The following is a 27423-nucleotide window of genomic DNA, read 5'->3' as shown; positions in this document are numbered from 1 at the left end:
ATGCAACAGAAAGCCTTTGTTTCAGACAACACAATTTACCACTCAGACTGCACCGAAACGTATGCGCCTCCCCTTGTTTCCCTGGGCAGTTTAAGGAGCCTGAAGAGAGAAGTGAAAACAGTCCAGAGTCGGAGCGGATCCACAGCTGGCTGCAGGAGCAGAGCTTTAAGTTACGTGTCAATATGGAAGAAGTACTGGCGCCTTTCCGGGAGGCTGTGAGGGAACAGGTGAGATATTCTGTCTGCTCACACACCTGCAGAAACACAAAGAAGACATTACGTAATTACTAGCATGCAGCGACTCCATTGACGACTATAGAGTTATTGAAGAGTTTAATAAGCATGGTATATGCTTCAAAACATTTCTTTCTATAATTTTACAAGCAGAAATAACACTAACTATTTTAATTTTCACTTATAGCAGCGTGGCATACTGTATTTTCCCAGTCTACAGGCTATCACGGTAAAAACACATTTTTGAAATGAAAACCATTTCAAATGCAAAATGTGACCTTTGTTTGGCTGCATTGTTGCAACAGGTTTTACATTGAATGTTCTTCAATGAGCAGAAATTAAAGCCTCATGGCGGGAAAACTAAAATGAAGCTTAAAATAGCTGGATAGTGCTTCAAGCAAGTAGGCCTATTTTGGACTATAGCCCTTTATAAAAGATTTATAATAGATTATAAATATATTTGAACAAACAAGCAAAAACTACAGGTGTCTTCTATAATAGCAATTCTTTTTTATATACAAGTCATGTGTATGAATGAAAGATTAGTTTGTTTTTATTACAGCGAGGACAAATGTAAACAATTACGAGGTAAATGTTTTTCTGAGTTTCTGTGTGATAATTGGGTAAAAGATGGGCTTTTTCTGCAGGGTGACTTGGTGCAGCAGTTGAAGGAAAAGGGCGCCACCCAGCAGGAGCTGAGCAGAGCTGTTGCTGAGCTGAAAGGCCGGAAGAAGATTCTTGAAGCGAAGGTCCGATATTCTCCTGACACACTTTGGTTACACTTTCCATTTGATTTATTGATTATTTACTTTGCATGTGAATCTGGTCTTTAAAAATAATAAAAATCCTGACACACTTTGGTTACACTTTCCATTTGATTTATAGATTATTTACTTTGCATGTGAATCTGGTCTTTAAAAATAATAAAAATCCTGACACACTTTGGTTACACTTTCCATTTGAGTTAAAGATTTTTTACTTTGCATGTGAATCTGGTATTTAAAAATATTACTAATATTATTTTTAAATTTTCACTTCCAGGAGTTGGCTTTGCAGCCCAAAGATGACACGGTGGACAGAGTGAAGCTGGAGGATACCTTGAAGAGGAGATTCTTCTTTGATCAGGCTTTTGCCATATATGGAGGTAAAATAAAAAGAGAAAATAAAACCTCTCAGCAGCATTTGAAGGGAGAAGTGAAAACAAACAAAGCATGCATACTTCCAGGAAGAGATTACCCAAAAGATGAAACCACAGATACCGTGTTTGTTTCTCAGGTGTGAGCGGCCTGTATGATTTCGGCCCTGTGGGCTGTGCCTTGAAGAACAACATCCTGCAGGTGTGGAGGCAGCACTTCATCCAGGAGGAGCAGATCCTGGAGATCGACTGCACCATGCTGACCCCTGAGCCTGTCCTCAAGTATGTGCCAACAAACCTTGTCAAACTGAATTATTTCCACTGGCGTTGTCGTGAAAGTACAATGTTTGCGTACTTATACCTTTAAACCAGTGTGCTCTTCTCAGGACGTCGGGGCATGTGGATAAATTCGCTGACTACATGGTGAAAGATGCCAAGACTGGAGAGTGCCACCGTGCTGATCACCTCCTCAAAGGTGACGTTTACCGACCACCATCACATCATTCAGAGGATTCAAATGAGCCCCATCCAGTCAAGTCTTCCCATAAGCTTTCTATTATTTGCTTACATTGCTAACAAGGTGTTAGATTTCATCTCTGAAGAGAAGGGTGACCTTTAGGTCAGACTTTTCTCCAAGCAGATCATTACTAGCTGAGCTGTGAATGTGAAAATGATATTCATCTGAAACTTGCATGTCATCAATTAGAATTTTAGAAGGTCAATATTTATCAGAATAATCAATCTGCCACCAGATTTTGGTAATATTCTCTGCAGAGCATGTTTTGAAAATCTAAGGAGAGGTTCTTTCTGGGTTGTATAACCTTAGGGCAGTTGTGGGTAGAGAAAAGCCAGACATCATGTAGTAGAGACACGATTAAAAAAAATAGTTGAAAGTGTTGATGTGGGGCTTTCACACAATATTTCCTTCATGTCTGTGCCACAAAGATGTTTAAAAAACTCAAATTATATATAAATATTCTCAGTGACCTATACTTTCAATGAAAAAGACACAAAAGCAAGTTGGGATGAAATCACTTTTCAAGTAAGCTGTATTAGAGTTTTAATTCTTACATTTTTGACAACCTTGACTGTGCTTGCATTGTTTTTACTTCGTTAAATTTACAAAATGATAAGTCAGACTTATAGCTGAGTAGCTAATGACAGTTTGAAAAACAGTTTTAACAAACATAAGTCAAACATAAATGCAAAGAAAATAGCCAACACTAACCTGGACTCCAGAAGGTCACCATTAAGCAATAGGAAGCTTGTTGCCTGCAAAAAGTGAAAATATTCATTAAAGATGAATCTAATGCCCAAATCTTGATAAATATTTGCAGTACTTTATTCACTTACTTAATAATTTCCCTTGTCCATCTGGCCCTGGAACATTTTTAAAAAATTAAACAAGCTGCTGCACAGCAACCTAATATCATAATTAAAAATTGAGAAGTTAAAAGTGTGTATTACCTTGGGACCCATTTCTTTCAAGGCCAACATTTGTTTGAACTCCAAACATCTGCTAAATCAAGTGTTTTGGTTTCTCACAGGTCACTTGAAAAAAATGTTGTCTGACGAGAAGTGCTCTGCAGAGAAGGTGACCGAGATGGAGACGGTAATCACTCAGGTGGGTGTCTGACAAACACATCTTCAACACACACACTCACACATGCACACACACACAAACACACACACACACACACACACACACACACACACACACACGGATTTACTGGCATCTGCTGTTGGGAAAATGCCCTTCTAATGGTTTGCTGTCTGTTGCAGATGGACAACTACACCCAGCAAGAGCTGACCGATCTCTTTGTGAAGTACAACGTCAAATCACCTTCCACAGGAAATGACCTCACACCTCCCATCTCCTTCAACCTGATGTTTAAGACGTCCATTGGACCAGGGGGGAACATGCCGGGGTACCGATCAGTGAAACACATCATCTGTCTCAAGTGAAAAACTGTTGTTTGCCGTATTATTAAAATAATATTGTGTGAAATAATTGTGTAACCTTTGCAGCTATCTGAGGCCCGAAACAGCTCAGGGAATGTTCCTCAACTTCAAACGCTTACTGGAGTTTAACCAGGGAAAACTTCCTTTTGGTGCCGCTCAAATCGGAAACTCCTTCAGGAATGAGATCTCTCCCCGCTCTGGACTCATTCGCGTCAGGTAGTCAGCAGCGCCTTAACTACTTACCTGCAAATTATAGAGACAATACAGTGAGATGGTATCTTCACCTTCTTGCAGGGAGTTCACCATGGCTGAGATCGAGCACTTTGTGGACCCAAATGACAAGATCCACCCGAAATTCTCCAGCGTGGCCGACCTGGACATCCTGTTGTTCTCCTCCGAGGCTCAGACCAGCGGCCAGTCTGCCCATATCATGAGGCTGGGGGACGCTGTACAACAAGTGGGAATCCTTTCATAGATTTAGTATATACTGTGTGTTTATTCTTAGTGCTGAAACCATTGCAGGTCTTAAGTGGACGTTGTTACTGCTAGTCCCTGACAAACATTTAAACAACCCTTTTACCATTACAAACCATTAAATACAAGATCAAATAGCAGGATATAGAGGACGTTGCATTATAAAACGGCCATCTATTCAATATTGTTCCAGTATGTGTCATTAAAAATGCCTTTTTTTTCTGCAAAATTATGATTTTATAATTGACGATATCATTTACTGTTACAGGCTGGACAGGGAAACTGTAATTTCACGTGTTTTTCTTCTAATGATCTGTCAGTCAGCTTTAACTTATCTTGATTTTCAAAATTTGCATATATTAGACCAACTATTGTGATTCTAATAGGCATATAAATAATTTGTTATTTGTCAACTAACCTTTATTAATGGATTAACAACAGGATCTTTTTTTTTGCAATTCCATCGTATTGGATGGACTATCATCATTAACTCTTTTTGTGTCTGCTGCAGGGAGTGATCAACAATTCAGTGCTGGGTTACTTCATTGGAAGAATCTACCTATATCTGATTCAAGTGGGGCTGTCCAAAGAAAAAGTACGCTTCCGTCAGCACATGGAGAACGAGATGGCTCACTACGCGTGCGACTGCTGGGACGCAGAGTCCAAGACCTCCTATGTAAATCTTTTATTCACACAAATAGATTGAGAAGTTTGCGGATGTAAGTCAAGACACATTTTGTTTTTCTCTCTCTCAGGGATGGATTGAGATAGTGGGATGTGCTGACCGCTCCTGCTATGATCTCTCGTGCCACTCCAGAGCCACCAAGGTCCCTCTAGTGGCTGAAAAGCCCCTTAAAGAACCCATATCCTTCTATTCTCCCGGTCCAACAACATTACAACCACACTAAAATGTAATAATAACCATTCTTTTGAATATGTAGTATGCTTTAATTGTATATTTTAGCATGTAGATTGCATGCTAATCACTCAATTTATTTTATATTTGAAACTCAAGGTTCATTTACACTTCCTTTTCTTTTTCTATCTTCTTTATAAAGCTCAATGACCTTGATTTGTTCATTTGTGTTGCAAGCTGGATTCCTCTGTTTTACTCCTTAACTTCTTCACACAAAGTAGTTAATGTTGTCCAGTTTGAGCCCAACAAGGGAGCCATAGGAACAGCCTACAAGAAAGATGCCAAGTTGGTACTGGAGTACCTAGCTGCATGTGACGACTGCTACATCAGTGATCAGGAGAAGCTTCTCATTGAAAATGGGTAATTTCTGCTTGCAGTGAGAAAGATTTTAGGTTTTATACTTTTAGCTTTATTCATAAATGTGTTTGTGCGTGTAGTTCAGCTCATGAAAAATGGGGGTAAAAACAAAAGTGCGTTCATATACTGTATACATTAGTATTTTTTTTAAAGGTAATCTGGTGATGTTTATGTCTGCAGGGAGTTCAGCATTGAGACAAATGGCAGAACATTTAAACTGACCAAAGACATGGTCAGTGTGAAGAGGTTCCAGAAAACTCTGCACGGTGAGGCGACATTTTACTGCCTTCAGAGCTGTAGAGCAGAACAGGGTGTTTGTTCATGTGGGAAAACAGCCGTCTCTCTTTTCCCACAGTGGAGGAGATTGTTCCCAATGTAATTGAGCCGTCCTTTGGCATCGGCAGAATCATGTACTCCATCTTCGAGCACTCGTTTCGGATCCGGCAGGCGGATGAACAGAGGACGGTAAGAATGCTTCGAAACAAGGAATGAGATCTGATTGAGAATTGCATGCATGTTTAATCTAAATACCCCCCCCCCCTTCCCTAGTATTTTAGCTTTCCTGCCACTGTAGCTCCATACAAATGTTCCATCCTTCCTTTGAGCCAAAACCAGGAGTTTACGCCATTTGTCCAACAGTTATGTGAGTGTGACACTAACTTTCAGATTTCAATACAGCATTATGAAGTGTAAAAGAACAGTTCAACATTTTGGAAAATACTGTCTTCCATATAAGGAGTTAGATGAAAACACTGACACCACGCTCGTCTGTTAAATATGAAGCTGTAACCAGGGGATGGTTAGCTTAGCTGACCATTTCTTAGCTAGGGGCAGAACCTTCTGAGAATCCAGTTTTTCATGCTAAGCTAAGCTAACGGGCTGCAAGCTGTATATTCATATTTAACAAATATTTAATGAGAGTGGTGTTGATCTTCTCTTCTAACTCAAATAAATGTATTTCCTAAAATGTCTAACTTTTTCTTTTAATTTCTTTGAGCATTTCTAAAGGTTTTTCTGTTGCGCATCTATTCAAAGTGATGACTAATTATTGTCTTCTTCTTTCTACTTTAAGCTGAGGCGATGACTAAAAACGTTGTGTCCCACAAAGTGGACAACTCTTCAGGATCCATCGGGAAGCGTTATGCCCGGTCTGATGAGATCGGGGTAGCATTTGGCATCACCGTCGACTTCAACACGGTGAACAAGACGCCTCACACTGCCACGCTGAGGGACCGCGACTCGATGAGGCAGATCAGGGCCGAGGTAGAGCAATCCAACAACCGCACCTTGTTATTACTAAAATATAGGATGTGTACAGTCTCATACTTGCCGTTTTCCTTTGTTCTAATATACAAAATTATATTGCAGATCACTAGTTTGCCGGGGATGGTTCGAGATCTGTCTAATGGCACCTTGGCGTGGGCTGAGGTAGAGACAAAGTACCCTATCTTTGAGGGACAAGAGACCAGCAAGAAGGAGTAGCCAAACCGGGACTCCTCAGTACACAAAGGAATAACAGTCAATAAAGATTTTTATATTTTACCAAAGTAATTTTTGAACAGAAAGCTTTGTAGCCTTTATATTTCTACCGGAAAAAGCTACTTTCTCTTTCTGGGAGTTGTAGTTATGTGTAGGTCAAGTCACATAATTTACATATGAAATATACAGCAGCATCTGCAGATTCAAACGTGTCACAGACTGGAGGAAAGCTCAACCAGTCAATCCTGCTGGAGGGATCAGAGTCCTCTGTGGCCTCCTTCCTCCTGCAGTAGCCTATATTACTGTCGCATGCAGCCGTTTAAACCACTCCGAAATGGATGTGTAGCTGATACTGAAAGCAGAAAACGTAGATACAGCCAAGACTTTTAATTAAAAAAAAATGTAATACTGCATGCCTTGGTTAAACTTTGATAATAAACCATAAACTGCACAGCTCTTTTCTTTTTTGGGGTTGCTTTGTGTTTCTAGCTGTAGTGACACCAATGCTTTGTATTTTGTGTTCCTGTCACTAGACGGCACTGTTTGTTGTCTCACAGTCTATTGTAGAATGTGGGAGGCATGGACGTTGCAAGCTGGGATGTTTGGCTACAGCTCAAAATTGCAACAGGTTTAGACCCTCCCAATCCAGATCTGGCCCTGGCAGACAGGAATATGGAAAATAGCAGCAAGGGAAAAGAGACAAGAGAGCTCTTCATTTGAAAATAGAAATAATTCAAATTGTTACAGACCAAATACACAAATACGCTAACGTACCATTTACATAGTCATGCTCATTGTCATATGACAGTCCAATGCTAAATGTGATATGTCCTAATATAAACAAAACATAGTGTGTTCCGCACACTAAAGCTTCAGTAAGTAGGTTAAGGTGGTTTAACCTCTGCTGCATCATTTAGAGAAGTACCAGGTGGTAAATGAAGTTAAAACACTCAATGAAAACCTCCCAATGTGTGCTTTAAAGTGTGTTAACAGTTCTAATGTTCCTCCCCCTTTGTCAGTGGTCAAAGTATAAATACATCATGTCACCTTTAACCGGTGGCAACTCCCTCTTAGGGAGTCAGAGGGACCCGCAGCCCACTCTGAGCAGATGTAAAGGTTTACGTTTTCTTGATTTTTATTTTTAAAATTAAATTTTCATCTACATTTCCCCCCCCCCTTTTTGAACAAATCGAGAGAGAAAAAAACGTGTTTTGTAGCAACTCCTTCTGGGTGCAACTGGTGCGTTCAAGGTCAGTATCACAACAGGTGCTGTGGAGGACGATGTGAAGTGCGTGACCGTGTGAGACTTTTAACAGAATTGCGAAGAAAAAACAGGCAGAGATTTTAATAAAGTTATGTGCAGACTTAAAAGATAATTTTGAGCTTGTTTCTTTGTATTACACAGCAAACAGTGTTGTTTTAATGTAACATAACTAATTGGGCAGAAGTTGTTTGGTTAAAAATAGCAGGCAGCTGTTCTTTGTTGATGTAGCTTATGTGAGTTCTAAAAAGTGAGAACTCACCCTCCACGGTGCTTTTTACCTGATAATCACAAGTTAAAATTCCCAGATGATGGTGGCGTTTAGCATATAAAACAATAATTTCAACTGTGAGACACGTGGACCACATGATACTGCAGTATTAAGTCTCTGAAAGCCATGGAATGTAAAAGAGAAAAGAAAACATGCTTCTTAAATTGCAGAAGAGATATCCGAATAAAGCATTCAACTGTATTGTAACAGCTAATATTGACAAAAGCCTACTATTTCTATTTGGCATGCACTGTACATGGTATTAAAAAGTAGCAGAAGTGTACAAATCCTTTTCTTAAGTGCAATGGTCTACTGTGCTTGAGTACAATTTTGGTGAGCTTTACTTGAGCATTTCCATTTTATGCTACTCTGACTACTTTTACTGATACTTTACCCTTAAATAAATTTTTATCATTTTGAATGCAGACCTTTTACTTGCAAGAGTATTTTCATATTAAGGTATGGGTAATTAAGTAAAATGTATCAGTTTCTTCCACCACTGAAAGCAATTCCCCAATCTGAAAATACATTTTGTAAACAAAGCTATAAAAATAGTTCTCTTAACAGTGTCAAATCCTGAATGTGTTGTGTGATGACGTTGTACAGTAGATGATCCAATAATGTAATAATATAACACTGACAGGGGCCATTCTGTATAATGAGTACTTTTACTTTTGGTTCTTACTTTGTCGCTATGTTTGCACTTTTACTAAAGTAAATGTAGTACAAAAGATTTACATTGTGGTATTGTTACTTGTACTTAAAAGAATCCGAATCATTCTCCCACCACTGGTACAAAGCTTAATTACAGTAGGTGCAAAAAGTACAGTGATGTACAGATGCTAAATCTCCCTCTGAAGTATCATCGTGGAGTAAAAGTATAAAGTACCACAGAAAGTGTCTAAAGCATAACAGTACAAGAAGTGAACTACTTTTACTTTCTAACAATACTAAGTCAGGGCAAATACAGTACTTAACATGGGACAGTGACCTAAATCAAGAATGATTGAGAAGCTGAGAAGTCTATTCTTAGTTAAAGTTGGAATCTCATGTCTCTCATACAAACATTGAAGTGACATTGTTGCACTTTCCTTTTTAGCTCTAACCTCACAGCCCTGAAGTGTCCTCCCTCCTGTTGTAGACTACAGAAGTGAGGACGATGGCAAAGAGATGATGACCTTCATGCGAACCATTAGTTTCTTATTTTTAGGTGTAATAGGCCAGCCAAACTGTGCAATGATGCTATGCAACACAATGCTGTTTTACAAGTAAAAACCTGGTTTGGTTGTACTAGTAAAGTATGAACTGGTGTTTGTGTGTTCAGGAGCCTCTAGAGCTCTTCCTGTCGGTGTCATCATGGGAATCAAAGCTGCACTTCCCAAATATGAGATCTATTTTTACAACACGGTGCTTTGTCTGGCCATGTTCTGGGCGGCTGGCTGGATCTTTGACGTGTCCAGTTGTGAGTAAAAGCACACCAAAAAACACCCAAACCCAAAGTGGAGAGAGTGCTGGAATGCCCTGCTTGTCAAACAATGTTTAGCATGCACACAAACAATCACTATACATGTATACTGTATATACTCATATATGTACTATACTCACAATTTAATTCAACTAAGAATACGTCTGTTAATACTCACTCAGTACCCAGTTGTTTTAGGAAATGACTGGTCCTCTTCTTCAATAGGAGCCAATGAACAGGCTGCAAAGCCCTGCCCACTCACACAGGTGTTCTCAATGAATCTGGCTGAATGGAACTCTGCCCAAGTTAAAGTTGGGCAGATTTAAATATGTATCAAAACTAATGGATGTGGAGTTTATTTACTTATGAAGATGACACATCTGTACATTTTTCCTCTCACCTTATACCTCCCAGGTGCAACAAAACCATAGTGGGAAGGAGATATCATGCTTAATTAATGAGTTTATCAAAAAGAAAAGGAATCTGCAACTTTGATATGTTATTGAGACTTTTTGTATGTGATAAATGTTGAAGTTTATACTCTATATAGCGCCCTAAAAATTGCACAACATTTTTCCACAGCAGACATTTTGAATCATTGTAATAGGAAAATTACAGGTGTTAGTAACAACTTCAATGTCGGCACATAAGTCTCGCAGTAAGGCATGCACGAAAAGCTAGACCCTAAAACAGAGCAGCCGAATGGAATTTAGCAATCATTAGTGTTATTATTCACACGTGTGCTTTTCTTAACTATGACAAATGTCTTTTATGTAATAGGCCTACTGTATGGAACAAAACATGCGTATTACAATGCAATGTGTCACATTTTATAGATGTGATAATTACACATTATGTAACGGAAAAATGAAGTTCAAAATTAGTGCATCAAAAGTTGATGTTTGTGAAATTCAATGATATTGATTAGACACAAGAACATTGGACACAATGTACTTGTGTCCTTTGATGTACTTGTATCATTGGACACAAGTACGTTGTACTTGTACTTGTGTCCAATGATACAAGTACATCAAAGGATGCACAAAAACAATAACTTTTAATTAGTTTCTTTCCACATTTACAGACACACTCTTATGCAGATGTGCAAACACATAACCATGTGTGAACTACTCAAATCGTATATGTATTTAGGGAAATCAGTGCATTTCTTCTGTCTGGGACTGTAAGCCTGATGTTGAGCATAAGTAAGAGCTTTTGCCGTGTGTAGTGTAGTCACTTACAGGCAACACAATGTGCAGTGTACATACAGTGCAGGGGCAGAGTCACTGTGTGAGGGTGAAGAGTATGAGCTATGCAGACCACGCAGAGGAGATCAGGTGTCAGTATTAATACCACAGAGCACAAGAAAAAAATAGGTCCTGTGTTGGTTTTGCAGTTATTTAGAGTTTCACTGTCACTTGTGACAAAAGTAACATCAAAACATCTACATTCAAGGACAAGGACATTTTAAATATATTAAAAAAATATGTTAAAAAAATAAATATAAAGCAACAGAAAAAGTAATTGTTTTGTGCGTTGATGTTCAAATGTAAGGACTTTTTGCATTTTTTTCTTATCTTTTGTTTCTATTTTCAGCAAGTGCAAACAGAAAGACGTTTAAAACCAGCGTGAAGCCAGGATGGTACTACTTTGGAAGGAAAATGGTGAGAGAACCTGATATATTCATAATAAATCAAGACATTTGTCATGATGTAAAAACTTTTCTCATTTTCCTTTTTCTGCTCATTTATCTACAGGATACAGCTGATTTGGAGTGGATGATGTGGTTTTCCACCTTCAAAGCGCACATCCTGTTTGCTCTCTCTGGTCACGTACTGTTTGCAAAGATCTGCTCCATGTTGGCTCCACAGGTACTTCTACTGATGGACTGATTGAGCTGCAGCAGGAAGAAGAATTTAGTAAAATTATGTAAAGGACTCAGGTTTAAGGATCCAAGCAAAACATTGAGCCACTGTGAACTGAGGTGGAAGAAACACTGTGTTGTGTTATCATGAATACTTGGTGACATTTGAAATCCTCTTTCTCACTATTTCTTTGTGCAACATTCCATAGTCACTTTTAAAATCCTCAGCTGAAAAGCAGATAATGAATGGAACCGGGTGGAAAGAAAATGACTGTTGATGAAGAATGAAGCAGACATCAAATAGAAATGTAGCTCCATACATTTACCACAATCACTTATGGCAGTTTTGTTTATTGTAGATTTTATAATATTTGTTGCTTTGTGTAAACGTTTTCACCAATTCAACCTTAAAGGGGAAATTTGGACAGTTCACAATCAATATGGCATAATCAAAAGACGTTTCTTAGTTATCAATTGACTGTAAAGATGTGTTACGTGTAGCTTTGTGAGCAATTTATATCTACAATTTAAAGACATCAGCTGCATCTTTGATTTCTTTTTTGGGATATTTTAATCCTTTAGTTTTAGAAGTAGGGGAATTTTCTCAACCCATGGAGAAACACTTAACCATTCAGTTTATGACAAAATAATGCCTATTCAAAATCACCAAATGTAGAGATAAACCACGTGGTTTTCACTGGATGGAAAAGATGTTAAAAATTGTAATCTGAAAAGTAATTACAGCTGTAGGACTAATGTGGTGAAATAAAAATTACAATATTTGACTGTGATATGCAGTGGAGTTGAATGCAGTGGAAATAAAGTACCTCAAATTTGTCCATAAGTGAAACTGCATTTCTGTCCCACAGTACAGGTCCCTGGTGTACATGGTGTATGGGCTGCTGGCCGTGTGGACCAGTATGGGCTGGACCTACGTCACCCTCATCCTGTCCCACTGTATCCTGCTCTACAGCATCTCCTTAGTGAAAATCCGCTGGCTTTGCTTCGTTGCCGGCCTTTGTACACTTGCTACATTCAAGTGTGAACCCTTTGTGTCCTGGCAGGTAAACAGCGGCCACCTAACAGAAGTTACACTATAAAAGAATATTAACGGTTCAGCCTGTTTCTCCTCATTATAGGCCGGTTTTGTGGAGGGTGACTTTGAGCTGCGTCATGTTCTCTTCTACGGAGGTTGTGGGTTTACCATTATGCGCTGTATGAGCTTTGCTCTGGAGAACTGTGAGAGGAAAGATGGAAACTACAACATCCTGGAGCTGCTAAAGTACAACTTCTACCTCCCCTTCTTCTATTTTGGACCCATCATGACCTTTGACAAGTTTTATGTTCAAGTAAGTTAAATGTGTTGATATTCCCAGTCATCCAGCAGCTCGGACATTGTTCGATCTTGTTCATTTAGTGGCGTGGACATTGGGAACCACTGTCACAGATGAGGCCTTTTTGAGCTGTCGCATAGCAATGTGGAGGCCTCTGGCTTTGTGACATGTGTCTGCTGCCCTCTGCAGGTCAACAAATCAGACCTGACCAGGAAAGAGTGGGAGATGTGGAACATAAGTCTGCAGGGCCTGATGCACCTGGGAGTCGTCATTTTCGTGGATGTCCTCTTCCATTTCATGTACATCCTCACCATCCCCACCGACCTGAAGCTGCTGAAACATGAATCTGACTGGGCTCTAGGTCTGTGCCACCTCCCCCAAATCCATGTGTTGACTTAATGCTGTGGCATGTTAAGCAGATCAGACTTTTTTTTACTGCATAGCTAATGCAACTGCATTGTTTCCAGTGGGCCTAGCTTACTTCAACCTGGTGTATGACTGGGTAAAAGCAGCTGTTATGTTTGGAGTCATCAACACAGTGTCCAGACTGGATCATCTGGACCCTCCCAAGCCACCAAAATGCATCACTATGCTCTACGTGTTCGCTGAAACGTGCGTACACAGCTTGATTACATTTGGCTTATTAAACCACACAAATCCGTAAAACTAAACTTTTTTTTTTTTTCTTTCACAGCCATTTTGACAGAGGGATCAACGAGTGGTTGTGCAAGTGAGATCAGTGAATTAAATTAAAGTGTTATTCATTTTGACAAAGAAATAGGTTCTGATGCTATCTCATTTTCTGCAGGTATGTGTACAATTACCTGGGTGGAAACCATGAGAATGTGGTGGAGGAGCTGGTGGCTACACTGTGCACCTTCGGTGTCACCATCCTCTGGCTGGGACCTTGCGAGGTGGTGCTGATCTGGGCTTTCCTGAACTGTTTTGGCCTCAACTTTGAGTTGTGGACCGCCAAGTTCTTCTCCATGGAGCCTTTTGCTTCTTTTGAGGTTTGTTAGCACAGGGGGCCTTTAACATTTTAGTTAGGATACTGACAAAAAATGCTTTTTGTAGATATTAATGTTTTATTAACAGATGGAAATGTCAGAAGCAATGTCCCGTCGGATCAGAGCCATCTTCAATACTTTGAACTTCTGGACTATTGTGTTGTACAACATCCTGGCCTTGAACAGTTTGGATTTTGCCAAGTTGGTTGCCAAGCGACTGCTTCTCAAAGGTGATTTTGTTTTGTTCATTTCAAAGCCGGTTTCATTTCTGATCAACTCCATTGATCAAGTTGTTTTTATTTCCCCCAGGCTTCCCTATTACCACCATCATTGTCATGTTTGTGACCTACTGCCTGATTCAAGTGATTAAGGAGAGAGAGAGGGGGCAGGCCCTTATCAATGATCCCGATCCTCTTCCTCCTGCCCCACCTACGAGCGCCACCCCCGCCAGCCCAACCGCAGCTTCACCCACTGCTGCTCAACCAGTTGCAGATCCGAGCAAGGAAAAAGCAGAGTAGATATTTTCACTAATAGCAAAGGATGTTTACAGCCAAGAGTGTTGTCGCCAGTCCGGATTTTAAACAATTAATTGCAAATGGATGCTTGTTTCTGCTGATGTAGAGAAAAAAAAAACTGTTAATAAGTTTACAATCATGTGTTTATACATGAAAGGGAGTAAAATATGAAACATGATGTAGTATATAGTATAATGTTCAGTAGCCACTGAAAATAAATAACAATAAGTGTAACAACACAGTTAAGAGGTTTAACATAGTGAAACCCTTGTCATTAATTAAAATAAACTGCAAAGATTTGTTCAAATGTTTTGTGTCTATATTGAGAGTTTCCTTTCTGATGGAGCTGTGTGAATATGACTGAGAGAAAAGTTCTTATTGCAGTGCATGAGTCAGTGTTAATCTTAGGGTTGTGATGTAGCTCTGTAGCATTACCTTAGCAGTTGGCAGCTTTATTCCTGATGCCTCCACACTGGAAACTTTTTGAACTCTGGTCACACCTGTGGTGAGTCACCTGGATGGGATTTACTGATAGGGGCTTATTTCCGTTTTTTTGTAATAAAATTGACTTGTGTATGTCTAAAACGTCTTGTATATAAAAGTGTCTACAAAACATTGTAATGAATATATTGTCATTTGTTTTAAAGAAGGCTTAATTCCCTACAACAGCATGGCTCTGTAGTTTTTTAGCAAACATTCTTAAAACAGAAGTAAACTGTCTCTTTGTTGGGCACTATTTTAAGCCGTGGTTTAATACACCATGTGATCATGTCCATTGTAAAGAATAAACATGTCACTCAGTGCACAACGTTGAGGTCTATTGCACAAATGAATAATTTTTAGCAGGCTTTGGCAACAAAGAACACAAAAATCAATGTTAGTAGCAACAATTCTTTGCTGATTTTCATCTTTTAATGGGATTTGTTGACAATAAGAAAAATAAACATTTTCTTTTGGGCACCAAAGTTGAAATATTATGTGAGTTCCATAATAATAATATGAGAAATTAACAGAGCGACACTGTTGCTATAATGAGTAACCCATCCACTCCAGATGCACCCGTGACTCAGGATGGACATAATTCCCATGAAGCAATGTGTCAGCTGTCCGAGAGTGGGTGGATGTTCCTGGGGAGTGGGTAGGGTCGAGGTTGGAGGTGGAGAAGGGGATTGAAGCGTGGGCATTGCATCTCATGTTTCAGAATGAAGCCCATAGCTCCACACCGAGCACCCGGACTATAAATAACCTACCAGTTGGAGCTCAGTTGAAGGGTCCTGACAGCTGAGGGAGTGGGCCGTCCCGAGGTTCAGCTGGTGAGGGTTAGTAGCAGACGGACTGTGTCTCTGAATCCTCTTTCCAGGCTAGAAACTAAAACTCTACTGTAAAAAAGATCCACTTTGGTTTGATTTGAAGCCCCTGAAAGGCTCTTTAAACCTGCCCTGCCAGGAACGATGGCTCTACCAATAAACCCCATGGACGAACCCAGGCTGTACCAGCAGACGTTGCTCCAGGACGGCCTGTTCGACATGCTGGAGAATGAGAAGCTGGTTGACTGCGTGCTGAAGATCAAAGACAAGGAGTTCCCCTGCCACCGCCTGGTCCTGTGCGCCTGCAGCTCGTACTTCCGCTCCATCTTTCTGTCTGACCTGGAGGAGAGCAAAAAGAAAGAGATCATCTTGGAGGATGTGGAGCCAGGTGTCATAGGGCTGGTCCTCAAGTACCTGTACACCTCCAAAATCAATGTGACAGAGCAGAACGTCCAGGACATCTTCGCAGTGGCTAATGTGTACCAGATCCCTTCAATTTTCACTGTTTGTGTGTCTTTCCTACAAAAGCGCCTGAGCCTCAGCAACTGTCTGGCTGTCTTCAGGCTCGGCCTGATGCTGGACTGTCCCAGATTGGCCATCTCTGCCAGAAACTATGCCTGCGAGCGCTTCCAGCTCATCTCCAGAGATGAGGAGTTCCTCCAGCTGCTACCCGGTGAGTTGGCAGCCATTATAGCAAACGACAATCTGAACGTAGAGAAAGAGGAGGAAGTGTTCGAGGCTTTGATGAACTGGATGTCCCGGGACACTGAGAGCAGAGAGAAAGATCTGCCAGGTTTGCTGGATTGTGTTCGTTTGCGTCTGGTCAATGAGGATTATCTGAAGGAAAAAGTGGAGAAACACAAACTGATCTCCTTTAATCCTGAGCTGCAGCAGAAACTCCAGCTGGTTCGAGATGCTCTTGCCGGGAAAATGCCGGAGGTTAAAAAAAGCAAAAGCAAGAAGGAGGAGGGTGGAGCAGAGATAGATGGAAATAATGAGGATACAGCAGAAGAAGAAGAAATTCTTCTCCCAGGCATCCTGAATGACACCCTGCGATTTGGCATGTTTGTCAGGAACTTGATATTATTGGTAAATGAGGCAGGTGCTGTGGCCTACGACCCGACAGGGAACGAGTGCTTCGTGGCATCACTTTCCACACAGGTCCCCAAGAACCACGTAAGCCTGGTCACAAAGGAAAACCAGATCTTTGTGGCAGGAGGATTATTTTTTGATGAACAGAACCAAGAAAATCCACTGTGTTCTTATTTCCTACAGGTAGGCAAATAAAGATTTGAAAGAGGAGAAAGTGTTATTTAACATGTGTAACATTTATGTTTTACCTCTAGTGCTAAAAATGGTAACGTGATGCAACACATAATGTGCCCCCTCCACTGCTGAATGATGCTCAATATTTGTATTAAAAGCCATTGTGTCCTGGTGGTTGTGTTTAAAACCACCACATTTTATTTTCCGTTCTAACAGTGATCTCAAAGTTTCCAAGGATAAAAAACATGTCAGGTTGAATTTTGGGAAAATTCGGATAAAATTAAGTAGTGCAGCCAAACAAATCATGGTGTGTTGTGTTTACATATCTCACTCAGTGTAAATGTAATTTAGCTTCAATGATGGTGGAACAATAATGGTCTAACATCCCACAGATACATTCCTCTGCATACAGGGAAATGTGGAACATTGGATGTTAGGGGTTTTGATGTGAGTGCATCTACCTACCTGCCTCAGTATGCATACTTAACCTATATAATAGACATCACCCTATTCACAAATGTTTGACCTCCTGTTTGACCTCAGTACGACCCGGTCAGTGCTGATTGGCTGGGGATGCCTCCCCTCCCGTCTCCACGCTTCCTGTTTGGGCTGGCCGAGGCTGAGAACTTCATCTTTGTTTTGGGAGGGAGGGAACTGAAGGAGCAGGAGCACACGCTGGACTCAGTTTTGGTCTATGACCGACAGTGAGTTCAAGTCGAAGTTAATGTAAACCATTTAATGGACTGCTGTTCTCAGCACTGAATCCTAATTAATTCACACCTTTACAGATCTTTTAAATGGGGTGAATCAGAGTCACTTCCTTACCCGGTCTATGGACATGCAACTGTAACCCACAACGATGTTGTTTATGTGATCGGAGGAAAGGGAGACACCAAGTGAGTATTAAGTGGAATCAAAGCATTAATATCCATCTTTGGCAAGTGTGAAGGCTATATTCTTTAATCCAGAACATGGAACAGGAATATTTTTCTTAGTAAAAGTCATATCTCGAGACGGCTAGGACCTCAGATACACTATGTTCTTTGTCTCTGTTGTGAAAAGGAGCTGTCTGAAGAAGATGTGTGCGTATGATGCCAGGAGATTTGAATGGAAGGAGCTTGCACCCATGAAGGTTGCACGTTCTTTATTCGGAGCCATCGTTCATGAGGACAAAATATATGTGGCGGCAGGAGTCACTGACACTGGGCTGACAGACACTGTGGAAGAGTATGACATCGCTACCAACAAGTGAGTTCCTGTGATTTATTGTGCTGTTCTGAATATAAACTTTGCAGAATATAAAAATCCCACTGAACACATTGTACTGCTGTTGTTTGCCACATTTTTACATTACTCACTTAATTTAAAGCAGTTTTTGTCTGTGAGGAACAAACACTTAAAAGGTTAAATTTAGCTTTGAAATGTGTGTGTTTTACATTTTTCAGGTGGTCAGACTTTGTAGCATTTCCCCAGGAGCGTAGCTCTCTGAACCTGGTGTCTGTGGCTGGCTTGCTGTACGCTGTAGGAGGTTTTGCCATGATGCCTTTGGAGGACAGCGACGAGATCATTCCTAAAGAAATGAACGACATCTGGAGGTGGGTCATAACAAACACGTTCATTCATTAATCCATAGCGCTTCTGGTACTTTAAATAACGATAAAGACTAAAAGAAACTCTTGCTGTGTCACACTGGACTACGTGTTAACAGAAAGTAAAACAGGGAGTCTTATTTTTATGTTCAGAAACAATTAAATAAGCGAAAAATGGTATCTATGCTGTAGTACAAACAATCCCAGAGTAGTTGATTGTTACTTTTTCAGTGTGTGTGTGTCCAAGTTTTACCTTTCATGAACAGAGTCTGATAATCTCCTCAGGTTTGACGAGACAGAGAGGAAGTGGAATGGAATACTCAAAGAAATCCAGTATGCTTCAGGGGCCACTATTCTAGGGGTCCGCCTCAACACGCTGCGTCTCACCAAGATGTAAACCCCCTTCCCTTCTTGTTAACAAAAAGTTGTGCACAGTGACATCTAACATTAGTGCTGTGGTGTTCAGTTTGTTCTATTTTACACTATGATGCTCTAACAATGTAGCTATACTTTCGACTTAATATCACATACAATTTTAATTTTTGATTGAAGACATTTTTATATACTTACATTTCAGTGATTTTAATCTGATTGAGATTGTAAAACTGTAAACAATCTGTAGCCTGTTGACATTTTTTGCACTGTAATGGAATAAAATGCAAGTATTTAGCACCAAACACTGTCTCAGCAGTCATTTAAATGTGTTGGAAAGAAGTTGTGCATTTCTTAACAGAGGGCAGCAAAGTCATAAAATAGGTGCCTTCAGAGAGCATGGCTGAAACATGATACAGTTAAGAAACAAAAAAACAGCAGACATCTCCATTTGCAATAATATATCTATACTGTTTAATATTGAAATGATTTCATTACGCTCTGCTGTGTTACAGACAGCAAACACTAGTCAATAATACAATAAAAGACAGAAAATACAGTCTAATGGTAATACCACTGGTAGCACCTCTAGACACTATCGGCCTTGTACGGTTTTTAGTATTTTAATATAGCTTAACTTGACAACTACTGCCTACACATGGTCTTTGTACACCAGAGTTAACTAAGACATAGTGTTTACATTATAAAGTAGAGAATCAGCAAATAACAGTACACATTATGATATAACACAGCGGCAGTATGAGTAAGAATGGGAAATAAAGAGGGTATGTAGACAATACATATTTGAATTAACTATGGCATTTGTGCCTGGTTATTATCACATTTATTTTTGCCCAAGAAGTGGGAAAGTCACCTTCAAACAAACTTAAAAGAACAGCCAACCAAATTTTCACATGCAAAGTATCAAAAATCTGTTATCTAATTTTGTGTTCTAGTTTATATGGAGCCCAGAAACTGACAAAATGTAGTATTATCAGATGAGTCAAAAATATGACTGAACACACAATATTGTCCGTTAAAAAAAACTTTATTTTAACCTCAAATCTTTATTTAACCTCAAAAAAAGCATATTGCTAATATGTGTGTAGGTCTATGTCGGCCATTCGTGGAGAAATGTAGAGGACTGCGTGGCTAGCTAGTTAGCTTAACTGAAAACCCTGGTGGCTAAACACACAGAGCACCAGCCTTGTCAATAAAGTTGCAAACTTTATTATTCAATGTTATCCTTTACATTTTGTAAACGAGTGAGTGATTTTATGGATCTTTTTAAACAAACTAAGCTAAAATAAAAAAGTAGCTTTCTGCTTTTTAAACCGATTGGCAGTCAAAGGAAAAGTACTAACACATTTAATACTTTTTAACTAGGGCTACAACAAATGATTATTAAAACATAATAAAAACTCAGCTGACCGATTAGTTGTTTTTCTTTAAAATGTCAGAAAATGGTTTAAAAAATGCACAAGGTGGCATCTTGTTTTGTCCCAGCCTACAGTCCAAAACAGATATATTCATTTTACTATCATAGCAAACTAAGAAAAACAGAAAATGTTCACATTTGAGAGGCTGGAACCAGATTATTGACTCAAAATTATTAATGGACTTAAACTATCAAAGTAGTTTACTATCAGTAAATTTTAATAATTAAGCGCATACTTTATAAGTTCCATTTTATTTATATTAAAGGTGCCCTGCCACACATATTTCCTTACTTTGTGGTACTGTCTCTAGTTCTACCATGGTCTCTGTAACATTTATTGTAGAAAAATGCCTTGGTTACCTTGTTTCAAGCCATTCTAGCGTAGTATAGAAAGCCAGCAGGAAGACTCAGCTCGATTTGTGCCAGTTCTCATTAATATCCAATGAGCTAAACTGCTTGACTCTGATTGGCTAACAGCTAGCTAATGAGCACCTGGCTATCAGTTTCCTTTGCCAGGGAGCTCATGAATAGTAATGAGCTCAGGCAACATGACATCAGGCTGACCAGCTTTTGAAATTGGTGTAATTTCTCCGCTTTTTTCTTTTCTGTGGCTAGAGCTGACAGAGGAGGTAGCAGTTCATTTACACATTCACAACGTAACACAAACACATATGGATCTAACATGTTACAAAAAATGCAAGTAAAAACAGTATTCTGTGACAGGGCACTTTTAACACACAATTTATAGTTTTGACTCATGTGGTTTCATTTTGTCAGTTTAAAAGCTTCTTAAATTTGCACCCACAATATGAGTAAAAAAACTGCTCCATTCTTAACAAAAGAGCCTTCTTCACACATTTCTTTAAATTCTTACATACACAAAATGCTTTCTCTCCATTATAGCCATGAAACTTTAGTAACTGCGACTAAAATTAAATAATCCCAAAACATTTCTTTAAGCTGAAGGCCACAAAATACACATTTCGGCACTAGCAGCTACCCAGCAAAAAACCCAACTTGGAAATCCCATGCGCACTCTGCTTTAAACTACTGCCATCATCAAAGCTTCATTATTTGACAAACATTTCACTTAGGTAAAATGCTGAATGCACAGACCTTAGGATGTCTAGGCACCCAGCTAATCACTGACAAACCCTTATTTAAAGGACAAGGGCAGGCAAACATTTGCTTCATCTAACAAGCCTTTGGCTGATAGCCTTAGTAGAGGAAATTTGGCTATTTAAAAGACATAAGGGCTACTTGCCTAGAATATAGGACTCCTATAAAGACTGTTCAAAATGTTCCCTCTCAGTTTATAGAATCTACTACCATTTAACTTTTAAGAAAACTTAAGAAAAAAGAGGTTGTCATATCCTTTTTTAGGATTTGAGAGACGTCAGGGCTTATAAATGTCTGTCTTTGAATACATTTTGTATGTATTTGATACATTTGAACGTTTGATTAAGTGTTGCTTTGATGAAGTCTCAGATGGGTTTTGTCTTATTTGCAGCTGGAGTTGAGGAAGTATTGTTGACTTAATAATCCACGATATAAATTCTGCTTTAAAGGGTGGATTTAGACTTTCGTGCTTCCTCCGGACATCGTTCAATAACTGTATACTGTAGTTAGCATAGTTTGAAAATTGGGGTAAAACAATTAATTTAGGGCTTTTAATTGGACACATTTGACCTTGGAAAACAAATTAGATCATATGCTCACTGCCATTCACGTCTAAAAGAGGAAGCCTGTAACTGAAGTGTATTCATGTGTAATATTAAAACTGATACCAAGCAGGTACAGTCTGACTTATTTTTTGCAGGGTCTGAACATACAGTTTGGGTGTCCCTTTGGTCCAAATAAACACCTGCCCACAACGCACTTCTGGCAGAGACTGCATTTTTGCAATTTCCTATAATTGTTTGCCATGGAAATACATAAAAAAACACACACCAGCACATTTTGATTCATATAACGGTTTCTATATCACCCTTGAAACCATACTAGCTAAACTGCAGTATAAAGTGCTCACAATAACTGATATCTTTCTCATTACTCAATTTGGCAACTGAAAACTTCCTTTACATTTTCTCATGAAATATAACAGTCACATGTGAAAGTCCCTTCAATATGGGCAAAATGGTAAGAGCTAAAACTAATTTATCTTAATCATGGAAGTGATCGGAGAACAAGCCAAATCAGCAACAGCCTTAGTTGTACTGACTGCCCCTTCAGGGAGGAGTCATGAATACTTGTTAAAGAGCAGCACAGTGTCAAACAACCAGACAGAAGAGGTGGCGGGTGACACATAACTCCTTAGGCCACGGTCTGCCACTTCTGCAACTTCCTAATAAACTCTGATCCAAATTTAAACAAATAACACATAGAAATTGACTGTAATTAATGAGCATTAATATCCACATGGTACATTTAAATATAAAATGTATGCCTTCGGATTTAGCCGGCTGTGTGGATATCATTTTTTTCAGTACACATCTCTGTTTACTTTGTAACTGGAGTAGCCCCGTTATAGGATTGTGTGGCAAGCAAATTCAAAGTGCATTAATCAGTAGTTTTAACTACTATCCTTACTTGTTTTCAATCACATATCATCATCCATAACACAAAAACATTCAAATTCCTCCGAGTATAATGCAAACACACAAACTATAACCACAGTATCTCAGTATCGTCTCTTGGTCTAGTGCTTCTCAAAACAGTCAAGTGGGAAAATACTTAGTAAGTACAATTTGAGCCTCTTCTTATGATCCAAAAGTACTATTAGCTTCTACAGTAATAACTAGAGACACACTATGAATGATAATGTACTCTTAAGGGAGGCCTTTCTCTTACTTTAGTGTAGCTAACAGAGTGTAGTTTACTAAGATACCACAAGAGAGCAACAGTCTTTAGGTTTATGTGACATTGCCTTTAGTCCTTTCTCTGTCAACATATAGAAGCCCCATCTACCAATGACTAGATCAATCGTTAGGTGGGTATAACATGTTAGCAGTTACCTCATCAAGCTCAAAAACTATAGCTCATGGGGCAGCCTCTAGCTTACTTGGCAGTGACCAGGGTTCAAATCCAACCTGTGGCCCTTTGCTGCATGTCATCCCCTCTCTTTCTCTCCCCCTTTCCCATCTATCCACTGTCACTATTGAATAAAGGGAAAAGCCCCAAAATTAATCTTTAAAAAAAAGTGTATCTCATGTATAACCCTGGAGCTCTCTGCCCAGTAAGGCTAAATTGGATTTATCACAGCCAGAATATATTCAACTATTTACCAGCTCTAGACTTTTTATTTAAAGGGCAGTCTCAAACTGGACCCTGTACAAAAGCAGCAAACCAAAGTACAAAACATGTGTTATACACATTTAGAAACAAAAGAAAAAGTACCATTTTCAAATAACATCTGTGGTGGCCCTAACCACTAAACCATGGCAGTTTCAGAAATACACGTAACTGGGGTGAACTAAGACATAACACTACACTAAGGTGCTTCAATTTGTCTTTTAAATAAAACAATGAACAGCTTATTAGATTAACAAAAGCTTATCCACAAATTCCAACTTTCTTTAGTACCAGCCAAGACGCACGTGGGGGCACATTCAAATGACTCTCCACATATAAACATGAGGAATTAATCACAATGAAGAAACACATCTTAACAATATTTACAGGTTAACGCTACACTACAAATAGGCTATGTATAGATAAAATGAACGGGAGTGCATCAATCGTGCACAGATACTCTTTTGGGGTAATTCATTGATTAGAATGCCAGATTTAATAGAATATTTAGATATTTTTGGGAAGAAGCCTATGCTTGTCTGCTTTTTTGCAGTATTGATACGATACAACTCTTATATCTTTACGATAACTAGGAAGCTACAGCCAGCAGCCAGTTAGCTTAGCACAAACACTGGAAACAGGGGGATAGGTAGCCTTGTAATGTCCAAAAGGAAACAAAATCCACCTCAGCCCCTTCTAAGCTCAATAATTAAAAAGTTTATTCTTGTTTGTTTAAACTGGACAAAAAACAAAGTGTAAAAAAACGAAAGTGTGAGCCGCAAATTGTCCTATTTCGGTATTTGTCCAGATAAAACAAACAAAATATAATGTGTTATTTTCGGAGCTTCAGGTGCTGGTAGGTGAATTTGTTTTTTTTCTTCAGACGGAGCCAAGCTGTTTCTGTTTCAGGTCTTTGTGCTTACAGTAACTAAGCTGAACTAAGCAGCTTCTGGCTTTAGCTTCATATCTAACGTACAGACATGAGAGTGGTATCCATCTTTTCATCTAACTCTCGGCAAGAAAGCAAATAAGTGTATTTTTCTAAGAAAATCCTTTAAGAGAAGAACTTTTCATGGACAAGGATTTGATTATTTTCTATTCTTTCAGTTCTACTCCAGTAGGTTAATGACAAACAGTTGTCAAAAGTGCACATAGAGCCACAAATGTTTGAGCTGTATTACATACTGCATGTCCCTCACTTTGATCAGCTTCTACAGATCACGGTTATGAGAAATTGAGTATTTTATAATAGTGATGTAATGGTAAGGAGCCCTTTTAGTGGTGCACTTTGTTGTGCCAAAAGTACTCCCCGTCAGTGCTCTTTAAGAGATTTAGTCATTGTAATATAATGTTTATCACTTCACAATATACATCATGGTGAAATGTGCACACTTAATGAGCTATGTACGCAGTGTTTTTGTGAATATTATTATCCCTACACTCTTGGTATTCTGCAGACTAATAACACAGATCGGGTTTAGTTGGAAAATGTAAGTTAACATTAACATTAGATATTAAACCTACAAATATACTGTAGGTCGGAGTACATTAGGTTTTTACTAACAAGTCACAGAAAAGTGTGATATTGTCTCAAAGCCAGATCTATAGGAGAGGAGCACGCTTGCTTAATGTAAGCAAAAGAGAAGAGTCAACAAATTACTTCACCTCCTGACTCGGTCAATTAGCTGAACGTAGCTTTGAAGATCATCATCTAATGACTCTGACTCACATCTCACACACACACACACACCGTCACAAACACCATACTGCATTGCACGAACAACTCTCCACGCATCACAACTTCTCGTGCATCCTTACAAATTGATGTAACGTGCCACGAATTACACACTATTTATAACGATTATAACATTCGAGACAAGAGGGAGTACATCTAGTAATATCACTAGAGTTAACTGTAAGGTGCAGGATTGATTAAAAATGCTGTATAACATTATCTAACTATACAGGTGAGCTAACAGGATTTGGTTATTGGCAATGCCATATACATGTATATGATCAGAGACAAATCAGCATTTGGTTATTGCTGGGTCAGACCGGAACCATTCGCTACATCTTGGCAGAGAACGATCAAAAATAAAATATCTATTCTCATCATAATGTGGTTCTTGCTTGACGGAATACCCCTGTATGAATGAGGACTTAGGAAACTCTTTCTCCAACTTTGTAAAAGATGCTACAAACAATGCATTGTGCAAGGCTCTGGGGAGATATTTGTGGTGGTGGGATTCCAAATAAAACCAAATGAGTTGTAAAATTCATGAGGAAAAGAGCGGTGACAACATGTCCTACTGGACTCTGAGGTTATATATTGTATTTAACAGAGTAAAAAATAACTATTTTTTATTGTGGTAGGCGTATGTGTGTGTTTTTATGAGGCGTCCATTTAGCCTTCAGTCGGTGTTTCTCCTCGGTGTAAATGTCACTGAGGTGCATCACTCTCCTGCAGAAGTCCTCTTTACAAGCTCTAAGAAAAACAAATGTTACAAAGGTGCTTTCGATGCTACACATATTTGTTAGTTGTTGGAGTTCATCCTACCAGCAGGGAACAGGGGAGGCAGAGGGGGTAAATGTGGGCTCGGAGGCAGGCCCCCCATGGAGTGCAGCAGGGGGAGAGACAGCTGGGTGCCATGGAGGGAGTGTGGGCTAGAGGCAGCAGCGGGTGTGATTGCAGACGTGGCAGGGAGCGCCGTCCTCAGCTGCACCTGACCGGAAGAGTCCACGGTGGGCGAGGCCAGAGGCTGATGGAGGACGAGGGGGTCGTTGCCATCAGTAACCATGGGGTTGCTGACGCGGAAGCATTTCTCCCTGTGGGCCTTGAGCATGTTGGAGAAGCGGAAGCGCTGGCCGCACACCTCGCAGGGGTAGGGCTTCTCCCCGGTGTGGGTGCGGCGGTGGCGCTTCATGTTGGGCCGGCTCGTGAAGCTCTTACCACAAATCTCACAGATGTAAGGCTTCTCTCCTGCACAAAGAAGGACACAACATGCTGAAAAACACACATGCGTCATAATATTTAAAGCTGCTATAATCAATGCTTAAGTTTGGCAAATAGCTGGTGAACATAGTGGTGCAATTGCTGCGACTTCCGAAAACATATCTCAAAAAAATTAAGTGCTAATGTCACTTTGTGTCTGCTGTCAACTAAATAGCAAACAGTTTGCTAATGAGTTTGCAATATCCACCGAAATGTGTAGTTTTAACCAGTAGTTGTGCTATGGACCAGAGTGGGAGAGTGGGTCTCTATTTTGTTTGTACTTTGTGACCTAGTGTCCTAGTAATGCAAAAGTGACTCACCAGTGTGTGTCTTCATGTGTTCGTCAAAGTACTGTTTCATGTTGAAGTCCTTTCCGCACCACTGGCACATGAACTGCTTGTGTCCGATGTGGATGCTCATGTGGGAACGGAGCTGGTATTTGTACTGGAAGCGCTCACTGCAGTTCTGAAATGGCACACAATGAAAATTTTGTACAAAGTCTTAATCAGAAATAGTCTCATAAATGGTAGTCACAAAGAGAGTATTGGTGGGTTTTAGTAGGTACCAAAAACTGAGGCTGTGGGTACTCCGTTTCCGCTAAGATTTTTAGGAGTCCAAGCCCGAGGGGACCGGGTTCACAGATCCAGCGGAGCTGTGAAATCCTATGGCTTTTGGTGTTTGGTGTTTTTTTGCCCCCAACATCTCCTTCTAGGCAGCGCCGCAAGGGTTATGTTTAGGGTTAAGGATAGGGTTAGCTGCCTGGAAAGCGACATTGGAGGCAAAAACACCACCGAGCATTGCTTTCCTAAGGTTTCTTAGTATTCTTCTCCGCCTAAAATTGATACTACAGCCTAATCCGTACATGGTGGAGGGGGGGGGGGGGGGGGGGGGGGGG

General features: G+C 39.7%; 4 protein-coding genes across 7 annotated transcripts in view; 3 read left to right on the top strand and 1 right to left on the bottom strand.

The window, feature by feature from the left end:
* Positions 1–62: 62 nt before the first annotated feature.
* Positions 63–7012, top strand: LOC117937593 (glycine--tRNA ligase-like). 2 transcript variants are annotated; one of them, XM_034861657.1, is made up of 17 exons: positions 63–227; positions 881–982; positions 1275–1377; positions 1509–1650; positions 1755–1843; positions 2916–2992; positions 3151–3296; positions 3397–3546; positions 3625–3779; positions 4308–4480; positions 4560–4667; positions 4935–5080; positions 5258–5343; positions 5433–5542; positions 5627–5720; positions 6150–6340; positions 6446–7012. In XM_034861657.1, the coding sequence occupies exons 1-17, from the start codon at positions 183–185 to the stop codon at positions 6557–6559; spliced, it is 2031 nt and encodes a 676-aa protein (XP_034717548.1). In that variant the 5' UTR covers positions 63–182; the 3' UTR covers positions 6560–7012. The 2 variants fall into 2 exon arrangements, with proteins under 2 accessions (XP_034717548.1, XP_034717547.1); XM_034861656.1 differs by having other exon boundaries at positions 3625–3787; positions 4316–4480.
* A 599-nt stretch (positions 7013–7611) lies between these two features.
* On the top strand, positions 7612–14380 carry hhatlb (hedgehog acyltransferase like, b). 3 transcript variants are annotated; one of them, XM_034861667.1, is made up of 12 exons: positions 7612–7806; positions 9413–9550; positions 11150–11217; positions 11311–11424; positions 12287–12481; positions 12557–12766; positions 12941–13112; positions 13219–13363; positions 13446–13481; positions 13560–13761; positions 13847–13988; positions 14068–14380. In XM_034861667.1, the coding sequence occupies exons 2-12, from the start codon at positions 9445–9447 to the stop codon at positions 14274–14276; spliced, it is 1599 nt and encodes a 532-aa protein (XP_034717558.1). In that variant the 5' UTR covers positions 7612–7806; positions 9413–9444; the 3' UTR covers positions 14277–14380. The 3 variants fall into 3 exon arrangements, with proteins under 3 accessions (XP_034717558.1, XP_034717559.1, XP_034717560.1); XM_034861668.1 differs by having other exon boundaries at positions 7647–7666; XM_034861669.1 differs by lacking the exons at positions 7612–7806; positions 9413–9550; positions 11150–11217; positions 11311–11424 and adding an exon at positions 11441–11537.
* Positions 14381–15481: 1101 nt separating this feature from the next.
* Positions 15482–19115, top strand: klhl40b (kelch-like family member 40b). The gene is made up of 6 exons (XM_034861660.1): positions 15482–16855; positions 17390–17550; positions 17635–17742; positions 17909–18094; positions 18292–18441; positions 18721–19115. Exons 1-6 carry the CDS (start codon positions 15725–15727, stop codon positions 18830–18832), a joined length of 1848 nt encoding a protein of 615 aa, XP_034717551.1. The 5' UTR covers positions 15482–15724; the 3' UTR covers positions 18833–19115.
* A 5171-nt stretch (positions 19116–24286) lies between these two features.
* The window catches only part of zbtb47b (zinc finger and BTB domain containing 47b), a 23899-nt gene continuing 20762 nt past the window's right edge, over positions 24287–27423 (bottom strand). Inside the window, exons 5-6 of the mRNA XM_034861655.1 lie at positions 26849–26993; positions 24287–26516 (exon numbers count right to left, since the gene is read on the bottom strand). Of these exons, the coding sequence (XP_034717546.1) occupies positions 26071–26516; positions 26849–26993 (591 nt within the window). The 3' untranslated portion in view covers positions 24287–26070. The remainder of the gene's footprint in view (positions 26517–26848; positions 26994–27423) is intronic.

Source organism: Etheostoma cragini, chromosome 22 (assembly GCF_013103735.1).
Source record: "Etheostoma cragini isolate CJK2018 chromosome 22, CSU_Ecrag_1.0, whole genome shotgun sequence".
NCBI classification, from domain to species: Eukaryota; Metazoa; Chordata; class Actinopteri; order Perciformes; family Percidae; genus Etheostoma; species Etheostoma cragini.
Note: the sequence above shows the minus strand (reverse complement) of the source record. Positions and strands in the feature narration are given on the sequence as shown.